This window comes from Crocodylus porosus, unplaced genomic scaffold (assembly GCF_001723895.1).
Source record: "Crocodylus porosus isolate Cpor-Errol unplaced genomic scaffold, CroPor_comp1, whole genome shotgun sequence".
Taxonomy (NCBI): domain Eukaryota; kingdom Metazoa; phylum Chordata; order Crocodylia; family Crocodylidae; genus Crocodylus; species Crocodylus porosus.
In genome coordinates, this window is record NW_017728909.1 from 58,520,456 (window position 1) to 58,538,279 (window position 17,824).

General features: G+C 42.4%; 1 protein-coding gene across 5 annotated transcripts in view; it reads right to left on the reverse strand.

The window, feature by feature from the left end:
• The window catches only part of TMEM161B (transmembrane protein 161B), a 105,938-nt gene extending 89,337 nt beyond the window's left edge, over window positions 1-16,601 (reverse strand). The window contains exons 1-2 of one of the 5 annotated variants that reach the window (XM_019532334.1): window positions 16,491-16,600; window positions 13,247-13,324 (exon numbers count right to left, since the gene is read on the reverse strand). In XM_019532334.1, the coding sequence (XP_019387879.1) occupies window positions 13,247-13,324; window positions 16,491-16,493 (81 nt within the window). In that variant the 5' untranslated portion in view covers window positions 16,494-16,600. Of the gene's footprint in view, window positions 1-13,246; window positions 13,325-16,490 lie in introns of all 5 variants that reach the window. The other 4 variants (XM_019532331.1, XM_019532332.1, XM_019532330.1 and 1 more) reach the window with 4 other exon arrangements.
• Between the last annotated feature and the right edge of the window lie 1,223 nt (window positions 16,602-17,824).

Genomic DNA, 17,824 nt, shown 5'->3' on the forward strand with positions numbered 1-17,824 from the left:
CATCAGATCAGCATAGCATGAAGTTCTAACTGTTCTATCCATCCCAATTATATTCATAAATTCAGACTGAGGAATGACCATCTACCTCACAGTGCTGCAGAAAGACTTGGTGGGTTATAGTGGAGCATAAGCTAAACAGGCGCCAAGAGTGGGGATTTGGGGGGGTTTTGTTGCAAAAAGAAAGCAATAGCATACTGGTCTGTATTAACAGAGCAGTCACTTGCAAAGGATGTGATCCTTCCACTCCATGTGACGCTGAAAGTCCTCACCTGGAGCAGTGAGTCCTATTATAGACATTGTACTTCAAGAAATACATGTATACATGGACAAATTAGAAAAAGTCCAGTGGAGAGCAATAAAAACATCAGAGGTCTAGAAAACAGAATTTATGAGGAAAGACTAAAAGAACAAAGACTATCTAGCCTGGAAAAGAGAAGAGTGAGTGAATGAGTGTGAGTGTGTGGCGGGGGGAGGGGGGGGGGAAGAGATTTGATAAATCTTCAAATACCTAAGGGATGATGGTGATAAATTTATCTCTGTGGCCAAGGGATAGGACAAGGAGTAACAATCTCAAATCACAGCAAGGGAAATTTAGATTAGATATTAGGCAAAACTTTTCACAATGAGGGTGGTTAAACAGTTGAACAGACTATATTCAGAGAGACCATGGAAATGTCATACGACATGTTTAAGGGCAAGTTAGACAAACACCCATCTAAAATGGTTTAGTCAGGAACAATTCTGCCCTGGGCAAAGAGTTGGCCTAGATGACCTTCTAGACCCATGTTTCTATTATTCTGTGCACCACAGGAACATAGAAGAGACACGATCTTCACCAATACAAAGCTGCTTAAGTAAAGCATATTCAGTTCTTTAGAAGTAGATCAAACCCTCCCTTACCGCGGAAGGCAAAAAAAAACAAACCACCCCCCACCACCCCAAAAAACCCACCAACAGTCCACAGCCCACGCCAGTCTGAGAAAATCCTGCCTTGATCTTGAATCTGGCAATTTGTTTGACCTTGACCTCTGACAAGACCAACTAACTGGGTACCTCAGAAGTTTTTCATTACAATTTAGGAGTACTTGAGTATACAGGCCAAAATCCAAAGCTTTGGAGTAAAGGGAAGACGGAAAACAGGGAAAAAGGAAAAATTCCACCCCACAGGTGCCAAATAATATATATTTAAGAAGGGCCAATCTTTGTTAGCAACCAGAAAAACCTTTCTATATAAAATTACCAAAAGCCATGCATAGGCAAACAAGTTTGTACATATTTGTTCTTACACAATATTTTTCTTTAACTTAAATAACTTTGTCTTTCTTAATATTTATAACCCCAATAAATTACCTTTATAAATAACTTCCCTTTCTGAACCTCTTTTGTTCCTTAAGTTAAATCCAAGCTCTTTTAAATCTCATCTCATCAAGACAGGACGATTACGGAAATGAAGACCCTATTAGCCCTTCTCTGCATCTATCCTAGATTTTAAAAAAATGAATTTAAACCAGTGATTCTCAAACAGGGTTCTGTGGCACCCTGGGATGCCTTGAGAGCCTTTCAAGGGTGCTGAAATGTGCATCACAACTTTAGCACTGTTAGGTATGTAAACATGATTCAAAAGATAAACCCAAGAGTTCTTTGCAACAGAGGAATTGCTTTATCTTTCTGTGGTAAAAACTGAGTGAAAACTAAGAACTGACATTTTTCTGAGGTCCGTCTCAAGTTTAAAATCAGTAGTTCTCAAACTTTTCAATCAGGTGACAAGAACTGTCCACGCTATTCTAATTGGGGTCTTACCAATGCTTGAACAGTGACTATAATAATACATTTCTCTTAATTTGCCCTCAAATTGGATTAGTTTTTTCACAGCTGTGTAAAGTGGAAAAAACCTTGATTGGTTATCCTCCAAGTGAGTACACTCAAGTCCTTCTCTTCCTCCATCACCTTCAAACTACGAACCCCCAATAAGACACAATCTTATGGAAAAGGTCCTTGTATTAGCCATTAGTACATGGCTTCGCAACTTTACTATTAAATTTCACACCATTTCTCTTACTCTAAAAGATTATCCAATTCTTCCTATATGATAATCCAATCCTCCTCTACACTTGAAATCTCTCTCAACTTTTGTCTTTTGAATTAGAGATGGCACACACATTTCTTACACCACAGTTGCTAATGAATACATTCAAAACAGCATAAATCCCCAAACTGATCCCCAAGGATCACCACTAGTAATCCCTCTCCAAGCAAATAACTCCTTTTTTAATATAACCTGTTGCAATATCTCCTTTAGAGAGCTCCTTTTCCACTTCACAATTACAGTATTAATCCTCAGCTAGTAAATTCCCACGAGAGAAAGTACCAAATGCTCTGCTGAAATCTAGATGGATAAGGACAAGCCAACAAACCTGTTCTAAGAGGTCAGTTACCCTGTCACAAAAAGATACTAGCCTGACATGATCATTCTTGGACAAAATCCATGCTGCATTTTGCCCAATCTTCTGCGATCATGTCCTTGATTAGTCTTTCCTTCAGTAGCTGTTCTAGATAGCTGGTCTTCCACAGTATTTAAGTCAAACTAACAGGCCTCTAGTTGTCTGGGTCTCCATCCTCTGCCTTTTATGATTCTAGGCACTATGCATGCTCTTCTCCAACAAGAGGATTATCTTCAAATTAAATTCAGTGCAAATCCATGCTACATGATTTGCCATTTCTTGGGAACATTCTTTCAATATATTGAGACTCTATCCCAGACAATTATCTAGTTATGTCACAGTAAGCAATCTAAGATTTGCTTCCACATCAAACGTGATAATTTCCATTAGCATATACTCATCCCCACTGCTTCAATTTTCAGTAAGCAGGAAGACAAAGCATTTGGTACTTTAATACTTGGACTATATACCTAGATTATCTTTTCTCTCTATACCCTTTTCAGCACATAATAACGCATCTTCTTTCCTCCCAATTCTTTTTATATAATGTGACTGAAGAAGCATTTAGTTGATTCTTTTGGGCAAAAAACTTAGTTGAACTGGCCCTTGAATTCTTGTTTTGACTCCTTTAAAAACAAAAAGAGACAGCTCTCTTTATTGATCAATCTTTTTTCCATTCCTTTCAGCATCTCTACTTGCTCTTGATTTCCTGTTTAAGATACTTGCTCATACAAATAGACCTGTAGCATTTCTACAATTTTTCCCCTTCTACTTGGAATAAATTGTGTATGTACTTTTCACTTAATGTACTTTTATGCCTCTTCTGCATTTTAATACTTGAGAGCTTGAGCCTACTTATTTTTCTTAACTTCTCTAAGTTTGCTCATCTGTAGTTCAAAACATAAGTCAGACTTAATTCTTACCAATTGTGCAATTTTAGTTTAAACTGAATCAACTTAGGATTCCCTGATCCAAGGGCCATTTACAAGAAAGGTTACCAGACTGCTGACGAATGTTTACCATAGCAGAACAATAATCACACCAAGTGAATAATAATCACATCCCTGATAGGGAATACTGTTGCCTCCTGGAATCTAGCTGGGAAAATGAATGCTTCCATTCTTTCCTATAGACCTACTCCCTGGCCTAAACGCATCTCCCATGAAATGATGCATTCTCCCTTCTGACAAAGGAGTGGAATTTCTTCATATGTATTCTTTCCATAACTTCCATGATAAAAGTCAGAGCCCTATGGTTAAGTTATTGTCCGACTGTCCCAATGGACTTCATCTTCCCCCAAAACTCACCAATATGCATTCCAAGATTAATACTTACTTCTCAAAACACTGTATGTCAAATCACCTACCATGTTTTTAAGCATTAAAAGTAATTATTTTGTGCAAAGATCCCAATTTCAAAATTGACTTGTATTGTGAATAGCCTCTGCTTGACACACAGTAAAATAACACCCATCCACCTATCAATCAAGAGCCGAATGTGACCAGTACACACCTGTTCGGTTTCAGTGACAAAATCTTTAAATATCAACAAGAGTTAATTCTTTTATGATGAATCAATAAAACATTAACACACTCCACTTTCCATGGAATGTTAAATATCCACAGATATCTCTTTCAAGTTTTGTATGATTAGGGATTTACTGATTAGACAGAGAAAAAAATGTGTACACAAAAACAAAATTACAAGAAAACCTTTATAGTTATACAGATATATACATTGAAGACAATTTCCAAGACTTTTTAATAATTGGCACCATTTTATTAGTTCCATCATGGCTTCCAATGCCAGCACAGATATGCTTGCTGTCTTAATCTCAGTCCATCTTCAAGGAAGCTTCTTTATTTTAGCAGTGATCTCCAATTACAATCTGATGCAACTTTGAAGACTTATTTTTATATAAACATGCATTCCTATCCCTTTACAGAAATGTGGTTATACTACAACGGAGTAGAAAATTCTAAACACAAGTATCTTGCATAATATATCACACATGCATATTGCAACCCAACCAAAGCACAGTATTTTGCCAATATAAATCTTCTTTGCCCACATCTACTATGCAAGGAGTGGACAATTATTTGGGTTGGAGGACCACGTAAGCTTTGTTGAGCTGTTAAGGGCCGCACACACGTACATGTAAAGGCAAACACGTGTGTGAAGGCACACACACAGGAGCTCTCCCTCAACCCCCACCTCCACCTGAGTCCCCAACATATGGCTGGGTCAAGCAGGACTTGTGCAAATTACACCCATGTAGTCCAAAGCAGTGCAGAGAAACAGTGCAGCACCAGCCCAGCTCAGCCTTGCTGTGTGCTGGGGTCTCAGGGCCAGGAGAGGGGTGCAGCAAGAAGGGGGCTGCGAGCTGTAGGTTATCCAAGCACAGCCAGGTCAGTGCCATGCTGCATTCTCTTCTCCCTGCTCTCTCCCCCTGAGTCTCCAGCACACAACCGGGCTGGGCTCCTGCTATGCTGTGTTCTTGTGTGCCACTTTGGGCCATATGGACACTGCTGGAGCAGCTGGTGTGGTCCTGCCCAACCCAAACATGTACCAGAGACTCAGAGTCAGGCAGGAACCACACCAGCCACGCCACCTGCACCCACATGGCACGGCCTAAAGCAGTGAGCAGGAGCACAGCTCAGCACCACATTAATAGTGCCTGTGCCTCTACTAGGCACCAGCCCAGCTTGGATAACCGGCAGTTCTAAGCACTTTTCCCCCTGCATCCCTTCCCCCACCAGCAGGGAGAACCATACCTGAGTTTCAGCTCTCACTGGTGACTGGGCTGTCTGGTCTGCAAATGGCCACATGGTTGGAACTGCATGTAAACAGCCTGGACAGGCAGAAGCCTGCCCAGGAGCTCAACACCCCCCCTGCCTTGGAGCATTCATGGGGGGCTGCAAGGTGGGGGGACATGTCAGGCTGGAATGGCTGCCTGGCCACTGGAGCTGCAGCCAGCTACAACATGAGGAAGAGAGAGTAAGAGTTGTCAAAAGCCAGGACAGCCATGGGCAGTATACAATCCTCCTTCAGAGGAGTAGCTGTAGGCCTGATGGAATCATTTGGTGGGCTGGATTCAGCCCATGGGCCATATTTTGTCCACCTCTGCACTATCCTGTACTAATTATATAAGTATTCATGCACATGAAGAAAATCCAGGTAGTTATCCCATACAATAACAGATTACTGTACGAGGGCAGTTTCTCACATAACGTATAGGATTTATTCCCATAAAACTCATTTAAAATAGGAAAAATTGAAAAGGTTTTCCCTGCTGTTCCTAGCACTTCAGCTCTACCAGTTTTAACAATCCAAGTGTAGATTAACCATTAGCTGTCAAGAGTATATTTACCTTTTTCACATGCCTCGAACTGCATTGAGAATGTGAAGCTTAAGACACTGCCAGCAACACAACTTCCTTTCCCTTCCCCCTGCCCCCACAATTTTTCATAGGATAAGATAACCTAGTTCCAGAAAAATTGTGTACTTCAGAGCTCTACTGTTTTCCAAGTTCCTTAGAAACCAGAACAGCCATCTAGATAGATACCAGACTTCTGTATGCACTCATAGAGCCCTCGATGTGCTATCTGAACAGATCAGCCATTAACAAGACTCATCTTCAACCATATCACAGAAAGGTAAACATCCCCCTTATACAGGTGAGGAACAGGCACACAAGACAGTCTAAGTGACTGGTCAGTGTGCAGAGGCAAATCTGGAACAAAGCGCACCTCCACAATGCTGCAAATATTATTGACTATATGTGGAATATTTAGGTAAAATGAGAAATTCTCCTAGTTATATGCAAAGCCCTCTACTAAACTAGATTTGGATAGGCTATAGTGAACTATAGTCCTCAAGACTGCCTCACTATACACGACTGACTTCTTATAATAATGCCATGCCCTCAGAACAACAGAATTGTCAGCTTTGGTAGTGAAATTCAAAAGTGCCAGAGATAAAGCTTTATCTTTGACTAGTCAAGAATCTGGCCCTCACTCCTGTAAAGATCAGGAACTCCACAAAGCTTGGGGCAATCCAAACAAAATATGAAAATCATTGTAGCTGCTGACAGATGTGGAAAATAAAACAAAACGCTCTTTACCGGAAGAAGTAATGCGTTAGTTTGACCCGGCTCTGCAGCGTCTGCATAGATCGGGCACTTCAGCGGGGCTTTCTGGCACTTGTACCTTAACAGATGATTGAATCAGCTTTGATAAAAGTGCCAAAAAAGCCTCACTGAAGCATCCGATCTATACAGACATTGGGTGAACCAGGTCCAAATAACAGGATACCTGTTCTGGGCATGTGCTGGGCTCAGTGCAGAAATGCATGAAGTTTAAATTGATTCACTGGGGTATTTTAAACTTTTTTTGTAAGCAGCCTGTAATATGTCCCATGACATCAAAAAAGCCTCAAAAGACGAGAATGTGAGCACGACCGCTTGCTGACTAAAGAGAAGTTAAAGAAAGACATCTTTGTACGTACATGTAACATGAAAGAAAAAGAAGACAAACTTAACAGCGACATATACAGTAAAATCTTTGTTATCCAGCATTTAAGCAACCGGAAATTCTATTAATCGGAATTTCTGGCCAGCCTGCTGGACACAGGGGGTGGGGAGAACGTCACACGTGGTGATCACCATCCACCACCTGTGCTGTCGCCGCTCTGCATGCGGCCACTGCCACCCCTCCCCCACAACCATGCATGCAGCTGCCATCCCCCACCCTGCTCTATGTTATCTGAAAACCCCTGCCAAGTTATTTCAGAATTTTTACGTTTTCAAATTTCAGAATTTTTACATAACTGTCAATACTCTTACCCCAGGGGGTGCTGGATAACAAAGATTTTACTGTATTTTCTACGTCCATGCAAGAAACACAGCCTAATTCCCAGAGGACTAAACACCTACAATCTTCTGACTACTACACACAACTCCAAATATGCTTCACAACTATGCAAGAGAACTTCAGAGACCCCAAAATATAATCTTAGATGTTCAGACCACAATAAAGAAGGTATAACACAGTTAAACAAACCAGTCTAGAAAGTAGAGCTTGACAATTCCATTATACCATCCCTCAATGGTGAGAGAAACACTACACTTGAATTAGCAGCTCTGTGGTGGGACAAACTGGGGTGCAAACTGGGTAGGCACTACTAACATAACCTTTAATAAACCAGAAGTTTGCAATCACGAGCACTACATCCTACTAGACGTTTTCCAGGATTTGAATGAAGGGTTATTACTTGAAACCATGTTTGATCTTAACAGCAAAAACCACTACACAAAAACACTAAATTTATGACTGAATGAACACAATTCTACAAGCCTAGATGGCTTGTTTCCCAAAAAATTCCCCCTACAGTTTTCTAGGACAAACAAGAGTTGAATCTCTCATAAAAGGAAAAAGGAAAGAGGAGGGAAAAATACTCTCTCCGACTCTTACATAAAGGAAAAGAGACATGGTACAAAACCTCTAGGTTTTTTTCTGTTAAGCCCAATGTGAAAGCTAGGCATTCTTTAGCATTTATAGTTTCAGTCTGTTTTAGACATGGGCCAGTCAATAGCTAACAGTCAAGTTATGTAATTATTGAAAATTTATTCCATTAAATTTGAACTGGTCTTCCCCAATAAATGCATAAGTAACATAAAACAAATAAGCACCAGAGTCCCTTAGCTAAAGAACCTTTGACCTATAGGTCACTGGTACAAATCAAACAGAAGACTATCTTTTGACTAGACTATGTGTATGTAAAGTGAGTTGGTGAGAGTCAGGTTCCAGCAGATAAAACCCAAATCACACAACAATCACCACAACTGAGTTTCAACAGAGTAACCAAGTAGTGAAAAGAATGGATTATTCTCTCTCTTAAAAATCATCCTTTAAAATTAGTGGCTGAAGGGCACCAGGGAAGGGGGGAGTTGGAAAGTTTACAGTGTTAATTAGTGCTGTATCAACTTGTTCAATAAATCAAGGGCAGAACAAGCCATACACCAAAAATATCAAGCATCTTCTGTTTGTCCAGGTTATGGCTAACCTTAACAGTCCCTTTCATGTTTTCCAGTGCAAGTACCATCACCTACGTTAGGCTGTGCAACAGGCAAGGTACTGGCACCTAACACAGCTGCAGACATGGCAGTCTAAGCATAGTTTACACCAGAGATGCGGGGCGGAAAATTTTCCAGCTTATTTTTCCATGGGAGATTTTCCATTTCTGAAAATTAATTGTTTCATAAAATTCATTAGTAATAATGAATGGATGCCAATATAATATTAGGCAAGCTTGACAGTTTCCAAGTTGTAATTAATGTTTTTCCGGTGATTATCCCTAGGAGTGTGTGAGTACATATGTTTTCTTGCTTTGTAAATAGGAGGGTAGATACACTCACATAATAATCCAAACCAAAAATCAAGTTATGAATTCACCTAATGGACTGTGCAGGTCAAATCAAAACCAAAGCTTAAGTTTTTATTTCGTCTCAGACTGGAAGTGAAAGCAAAACCAAAACTAAGATTAATTTTTGTTTCACTTCCAGTTCAGCAAGTGCAGAGCAATGCGTCTCATTTCTTTTCTGGAGTTGCGGAAGTTGGAAGCGTTTGCCTAAGATCTGTTAGTTTTTAGTACTTTTGAAGTAGTCATAATAATGCCTAATCAGAAAAAAAAACTAGTGTGTGGCATCATTATAGTGAAGTTCAAGCCAATGAAGGAAGGAATAAAGATGGTACATATCAGCATACTCCTGCTCGCAATATTGACAACCCAAGAGGAATGAAGAAACATTTAATAACATGTAGAAACTGTTCTGAAAGAGTACAAGCCATATACAGAAAGCCAATACAACAAAGTGGTGGAACTCCATCTGAGAAAAGTCTACTTCAGGAACCCTTTGTAAGTTAGTCAGTCAGTAAGTTAAACGATACATAGTATAGACTAGCATCTATATTGTTTTAAAACATTATAATTTTAAAAGTTAATGCAACTCTGGATTATTTATTTAAAATATTTGCATCCTGCTTCTCTGCTTGCACTAAGCACCCAAAGTGGCTTAGATGTTCCAATATTTTTTTATAAATTACATAACAGATAAATAGTTAACTATTTTAACCTAGCAGAGCAAGCTTAGTCCTCTGGCCAATAGCAGAGACCAAACTATATGTCCCTTCGGCTCTGCAGTCCCACAGCAGCTGAGCAGCAAGTTGAGCAGCAGATTTGCTGCTTCTTCTTCTGATGAATGAGGCCAGAATAGACTCGGCTAAAATAAAAATCTTTTCCCCTTCTTGTTGCAGGAACTTGGTAGCTCAAGTGAAACAGCAGATTTGCAAAAAATGGAAAATGAAAATGTTGAGCTGCCAGATCTGGAGGAAGAAGCAGCAGGATCCTCACTTTCACGATCACTGTCACCAGATATGCGATGGACCAGGAGTAGCTGTTCAACAGTCAAGCTTTTTATCAAGCTTTATGGACAAAATGTCAAAAGAAGAGCAAGAAAAAGCAGATGAGACATTAGCTCAAGCTATATTCATAAGTGGTACACCTCTTTCCATAACTGAAAATCAATACCAGAAGGAATATTACAAACTAATTTGCCCATCAGATGTTACCATCATGTTATCGCTTTGTCATACTCTAAGAGAGAATGTGATGAGTTCAAACAATGGTTATGCAAAGGATTGGTCAAACAGAATCACTGATTCTGATGTCAGATCAATGGCTATAAAGAAATCCTTTACTGAAAATTATGTTAGCAACACCTGAACCAATATTCCTGAAAGCAGTTGCTACCAAATCTTCTTGTCATACAGGTGAATGCAGAGCCAAATTACTAAGTGAAGAGATTAAAAGTGCAGGTCCCTCCAGGGTACAACCCCTTCTAACTGATGATGCAAGTAACATGAAGGCTGCGTGGCAAATATTAAAGGCAAATTATCCTCATTTAATAGTATTTGGCTGTCTTCCTCATGGGTTGAATCTTCTGGCAAAGGACTTAGTAAGTGTGAATACAATGAAGACAATATAGTGAAGGTATTCAACAATCATCATGTTGCTAATCAGACTTTGAAGAAACTACAGAAAGAGAAGCAGGGGAAGGAAAGTACATTTTTATTGCCAGGAGAAGCTAGATGGGGCTCAGCTACACAGTGTTTACATAGTTTGTTGCTCACAAAGAACTGTTTGTAGCATGCTTCAATAGATAACATTATCCCAGATTATTCCCATGAACATTTGCAAACAGATTCTTGGCAACAAGGTGTTCTAGGTTCAAGTTCAAGGACCATTCAATTTGCTACTACCAGTTTCAGTGGCTAACAAGAAACTTGAAGGAGACGCACCAAGCCTTTCAAATATTCCAGATATTCACACAACTGAATGAAAATCTAATTGAGTTTGTCTTTTTCACCTCTATCCAAAAAAGAAGAAATAAAACAAATGTTTACTCAGAGATCTGAGTTTTGCTCTCATCCAGGTCACTTGGCAGCAAACCTTTTGGATCCTCAACACAGGGGACAACATTTATCAGAACATTAATTATCTACAGCTCTTGATACAGTTGTGGAAGTAGCTAAGAATGCCCCCAACATCAGCAAAATAGCTGTGATGACAGACACTGCCAAGTACTGCAAAAAAGAAAAACTTTGGAGAAAAAATATCATTTGGCAGGCAGCAAAGAATATGTCTCCTCGCACATGGTGGAAGGGATACTGTAATACCTGACTACTGTCCAGGATTGCTCTAAGAATTCTAAGCATTCCACCAACAGCAGTTTCTTGCGAATGGAACTTGGAAGGCTTTCTGCTCAATCAAGACAGAAAGGAGGAACAGACTAACAAATGAATGCACCGCTAAGCTTGTTTCTATTTCTCAAAAACTCTTGCTTCTGGAGAATCAGTCAGAAGCACAAGTAGTGAACAAGATGCAATGTGATGATAAGTTACCCTTGCCCACAGATTCATTGGTAAAGTCATCCTTTAGCAAAAGAGAATGTGGTTCAAGTAGTTCTGAATCAGATTTGCCTTAGTCTGATTCTGAAATGGAACTAATAAGTAGCACAAGTGATTCTACAGATAGTGTCAGTGAAACTGGAGCTGCCGTAATGATCTCAGCAGAAGAGAGTTAAACTCTGTTGAAACAGATGAGTGGACAACCACAGTGTATCATGTACAGTTCTTTGGGTGTGCTAAAATCATTGCGTCAACAGTTTTCAGTGCCTTTGTTTTTTCTCTTTAATTTAAACAAAAAATGTAAGGGAAGTAACATGCTATTGTGTATTATCTTTACATTTTTACAAGTATTCCAATAAAAATAATTTATTTTCACATAAAGCTTTGAATTTGTTTTACCATAACATTTAAACCACATTAAGTGGGTTATACTTAATTTTTTTTCCTAATCAAATACCTCAGTTCAAATACTTGTGGCTATTGGGACATAAAATTAACATGGGGGTACTTTAGTTTTGTTTATCAAATATAAGTCAAATAAACATGCTAAATCAGATCACGCTGTATTTAGGGCATTGGAAAAATTTTCTGGAAAACCCACATCTCTGGTTTACACTAGTGCTTTTCTAGATGCTTTGACCTTCATACCCTAATTATAACAACTGTGTGGGCTAATCTCAATAACATTTTTACAAATGAACAAAAGAAAAGAAAGTGTAATTCAGATAAAAATGTGAGGACTTTGTTAAGTGTTTCAAACATAATAGTGTTAAATTTACAAATTAAACACTCTGGTGTTAAAATACTGTAGATAAGATATTTATGTTCTTAAGAGAACTCCTTTCTAAAGGACATTTCTAGAGTCACTTGATTAAATAAGCAGTAGTGAGATAAAAATCAAATCTAAATGTACACAAAGTAAAGCTAATCACAACTCATAATTTTATTTTCAATCTTTCTAGCTTGACTTTGTACAAGGTTATTTTCAAATACCTGTAAGAACAAGGGTCCCTCCCCCCGCCTCCTAGCACATACATACCAGCTTTGTATTGTAGGCTCAGATTCTGCAGTTAAGTACATGCTTAACTTGAAGTATATGGATAATTCCGCTAACTCCAGCAAACAAGTTTCATGCTTAAAATCAAGCATGAGCATAATTGGAATAGTAGGCCTTGTTTAAGAATTAGTCAGCTGTAGTTTCCTGGGATGCTGCAGAATGCCAGAGACTTGTCTGTATTACTACGGAGTGGCTAATCCACAGCAACTTCACTTACAGAAATGGAACTGCTACTAGAAATTCTTTGTACATCTTAAACAAGGGTCTATCTGTATTCTCTGGAATTTAACTAAATCAACCATTTCATCTCTACTTGCAAAACTACTAAAATTAAGTTAAAAAAAACTTTCAAGCAAGAAGCAAGTATTTGCACTAATTATTCATGGACAGCAAGGCTTCTAGCAAAATGGGGCACTTGTCATGCTGAAGAATGTAACTAAACATCTGAAGTCAAAGTCATACAACATACCTGAGAAGGATGTCTGGAAATGGTATTTAGAGGTTCATTTGGCAATACAAGTTCTGTAAATACAGAACATTAATAAATGCTAATTTTAGGAAACATCACTCTCATTGAGGCTCCAAACATTTTTGTTTAATAACCACATTTTTGTCATTTGTCTGTCCCTACTATAGTGAGACAGAAAGGAAGCACAAAGCATGCAAGGTAAGATTAAAGAATCTCAAGGGACATAAAAACAGCTCAGCGTATCCTGCTGCACGCACATATACCACTAAGAGGCCCACCTATACACTTGAAAATACTTGCACCCACTTCCTACCTGAAAGTTGCCTCCCTCTCTGGACCTGCTCAAAATGATTCCACCATTTCCTCCTTCAAAAGGCAATGAAGAGGAGTTCTGTGGAAGGCATGTCAGAAGAAAGGGATTATGGAGTCTTCTTCCATCTCAGCTAGGTACCTTAGTAAAATGTTTAACGATTCATTTATCACAAAACAAGAAGCACTCAAGTGTGCTCTCATGCTCTCTCTCATTTCCAACTCCTGGGATTGTAGGCACCATACATGATTTGTTAAGTTTCTTTCAATTCATCCAGCTGTGGGTGCATGGTCCGTCAAACTCATTTTCACAGTATATTGCTGTATGATGCACTAGAGTATATCTAGTTAACAGATGACCACTGCCTTCAAGTTTGCATGTAAAAGCTTCTTTCCTTTTGGGAAAAGGTTATTGCAGACTCTTGCGTCAAACTTCTAATACTTTTATCCTTTTCCAATCCAACTACATAAACAAATTTTTCAAGTATTTACACAATTCTGTTTACAAATTAGCTGCTTGCATTAAGCAAGATACAAGTTTTGCTTCTAATTTTATTCAAGCTCCTCTCAGCATAGACAATCTAACTATTTGGGAAAATGAAGACTTGAAAAAACTGACGCCTGACAAGTAAGCAGGTTCTATAGTAACCTATGGCCAGAACTGGGACACTTCCTATTACACAAACATCACCACAGTGGTGACTGACAGCAAGTACCAAGAGGACCATACTAATACTTATAGCAGTACACTGTGAAATCACAGGAAAAGCCAGTCTAGAGAACTAGTCTGGGGACTAAGCAGATGCTATGAGAGAGGGAAAATCGGGTTATACTGGATTAGGCGTGTCAAAACTTGATGCAACAACTTACCCATACTAAATCAATGCAGAAAACCTCCCTGCTGTATTGTAGAAGTGATCAGTTCCCAAAGGCCTTACTCTTGCATTTTAAAAAGTTAGATTTCTAATTTTTGTGATTACAAAGAGTCTTTCCCAACAAGAATAGGGAATTTTTTGCTATTCTCAGGAGAGCTATCAAAACAAGTGTCAACACTCTGGCCTTGTCTAACCCTGGAATGCACTGCACAATTTCATGTTGATGGAAGTAGAAATGCAGCTAACCTGCTCTCTGCTAATGCTGTAAGTCTTGTAAGTGTATTGCAGCTAGACAAACTGTACAAATTCTTTATGTAAACACACCCTAATAGAGTAAGGGTAGCAAAACTGCTTCATTGATAGATCAGAACTTTAAACGTAAGCAAAACTGATAACCATGACTGAAATATTCTAGTCTCGCTTGAAAAAGCTAAGCATTTGGAACAGGAGAAAAAGAATGCAAAAACAGAGGAAGGGGCAGGGCAGACACAGCTCAGAAGTACTAGAAAGTGACAGAAACTTTCCTCCTCCCAGTGGCTGTAAAAAAACACTGGTTCCCAGTTCTCCAAATCTGCCAGATATTAGCCAGCCAGCTGTTGATAAACTATGCTGAGTCATATCAGCGTCAGAAGAGAACATCCTGCACTTGTGACAGGAACCATGTGGACAGACCAAACCCTTTCCACTGCTCTAGGGCTCAGCTGACAGATTACTCTACATTTTGATCTCCAACTAACCTGTTTTCTAGTTAGCAGACATCTTGTAAAAATTACTGACTCTGGAGTCTAACTTCATTAGAATACTAAAAATGTTTGTATGCAACAGATTTACTAGCATTTAAGATTTTTTTATATAAACTTGTGTGTACTAGATGTTAAAGACAACATTAGGGGTTGACAGCTAATAAGTCAAAACATTAATATATTAATTACACTCCAAACACCTACATCACAATTTAACCTATAAGATGCCACCCTGCTCTGTCTTCTGCATATCACTATATCCAAGTCATTTTATGCAATGAAACCTTTTACCTTTTTCCCCTAATTTGCAGAATGAAGTTTTTGGTTTGTTTTTTTAATAGTTTCTAGTAGATGTAGGCTTTAGTGTATTAAATGGTACAATTTTCTGCCCTCAGGGTTGCCCTCGCTTAAACAAAGAAGGTAGGATGTTGTTATTATTAAGTTCGGACAACCCTGAGGGCTTGCCTATGCAAAACTGTACCACTTAAATTACACCAGTGTCGACGCAGCTTTGCTGATATGCATCTGTTTATATCAGTAATGATGATCTCCACATGGGAAGAGGGGCAAGTTACTCTGGCTACCTTTGACAGTTTCATAGTAGTGTAAATGTATGCAGACCAAGAGGTGTATCAATTTTAGTATATAACGGGGGGAAAAAACCTAATTTATCCAAAGAGACACAATTTGTGAGAGAGGAGATTTCTTAAGATGATATCCTGGTCCAGGTGTATAGTTTGGATACAATCAGACAAGCTTTCAAATGAAGTGAAGAATACTTTGCATTTGAAAGCTTGTCTAAATTTACCCCAACCACATAGTTGGCCCAGTAAGAGGCATCACCATAAGAAATCTTTGCCTCTCACACAATTTCTGGGCCACCACAGCTTCAACATCACTCTTACACAACAGTATTTAAGTCTGTACAGAGTCTACATAGACAGGCCTGAATATAAACCCAGCCCCAAGTGGCTAAGTTCAGTTGATCAAATAAGGCAAAGCTGGCATAGACCCCTAACTGTGCTCAGCTAGGGACAAACTACAGCGAATGATGTCCTGGAGCAGCCATCCCAAAAGCCAGGGGCCCCGCTTCTGCCTTCTACTACCACCATTTGAAAGCAGCCTCAGAAGATATTGATAGCTGTGTTAAAATATGTGACCAACCCGATACAGCTGGCATTCTCACACAGGCCAAGGGGCCACCTATGCCACTGCTTCCCAAGACCTTGCCCACACCAGCAACACCGCTGCCCGAAGTCTTGGCAGCACTCAGGCAGATGCGGCTGGGACCCAGCTAATGCCTGAGATGGGGGACGATGGAACTGCGGGGGCGAAGCCTGTTCCTAGCCTGCTGGGAACTCAGGACTCGTCTGCCCAGGGCAGCTCCTCGCGCGGGAAGGCCTCGGGGAACACGGGCCGCTCCGCTCCTCCACACTTCCCGGCGGCGAAGGCAAACGACCCCCGGGAGGGCACAGGAAGGCGCCGCGGCAGGAGAGCACCGCCCATCCCAGCCATAGGGAGCGACAATACTTCCCCCCGCCCCGGGGGCAGCCCCACGAGCCGGCTCTGCCCGAGGGGGGGAGTGAGTTGGTCGCTACACCATAGCCCCTCGTCCCCCGGCCCCGCTCACCATGGTGCCCGGCCGCTCGCGCACGCGGCCCCGGCGGCCTCAGCGCTGCGAGCCTGGAGCGCGGGGTCCGGCGGACACCGGCTCCCGCCGCCTCACCCCACAGAGGTCACGGCAGGACCCCGCCTGCTGAAGGCCCCCCGGGGCTCCCGCGCTGCCTGCCTGCGCGGGGCGCTGCGCCCTGTTCCCGCCCCGCCGCGCGGCCGCCGAGCCCAGCGGGTCCCGGGAGGCGGGCGAGACACCGGGGACAAGGGGCTGAGCCGGAGACAAGTAAAAGCGGGCGCTGTCCCCAGCTCGTTCCGTCAGGCACGGCCGGGGCAGCCCTCCAGGCGGCGGCGGGACCCGGCTCACGTGACGCGGGAGGTCACAGGAGCACCTCCCCTCCCCCACCCGCCTGTACAGAGCGAGGAGGTTGCAGGGTGCCGCGGGCAGGTGACAGTACTCGGGGGAAAATGGACACACAGGGAAGAGACCGCAGGGACTTGCGGCTCCCTCTTGCTAAGGGCAGGTATAGCCCCGCGGAGGCCCGGGCACCGCTTCTGCGCATGCTCCGCCCCGACTCCCGCCGGCCCCTGCGGTGCATGCGCCTCCCGCCCCCCCCGCGGCGGCCATCTTGTGAGAGCCGCGCAACCCGGAAGTGCTGTGAGGGCTGGGGGAAAGCAAGGCGCCTGCGCGCGGTGGGGGGGATACAGCGCCGTAGGATCTCGCTCTTCCACCGGCCGCAGCTGCCGCTTGGGAACCGGGGTCTCCTGCTACTCCGGACGGGGGGAGCCAACATGAGCACCCGGACACCGCGCACCCCGCGGAGGCAGCCCGCGGCTCTCCGCCCCCTCCCCCGAGGCGCGCGCTGATCGGGGGGGAGGCAGCGTCAGCGGCTGGTGACTGCCGGGAGGGGGCGGGGCTGGGGCCAGTGGGCAGGACGCGGCGTCTGAGCTGCTGCCCGGGTCGGGTTCGCCAGCGCCGCAGGGACTATCCCATGCCCGGAGGCTCCCTCTACTCGCGCCGGGGTGAGCCCAGGTGTGTTCCCTGCTCCTGCGCGCGGGGCGGCCCTTCATCTGGCCCCGCCATGCCAGCCCCCTCCTGCCCACGCACACGCGTGTCCATGCACGCGGGAGGATATAGGCCCGTTCAAGTGATGGGGCCTGCAAGCAGTCCACCCTCCAGTGGCCCTACCCGTCTCGCCCCTGTTTTGTAGCCCAGGTGGCCACTGAGCAGTGGGTCCCAGGACTCTCGTGCCAGGGCCCCAGCTGCTCTCTCAATAGCACGTGCCAGTGCCAGTGCCAGTCCCTGAGGGCCTGCCCAGAGCCTGGGCTGGCTGTAGCAGGCCTGGCAAAATG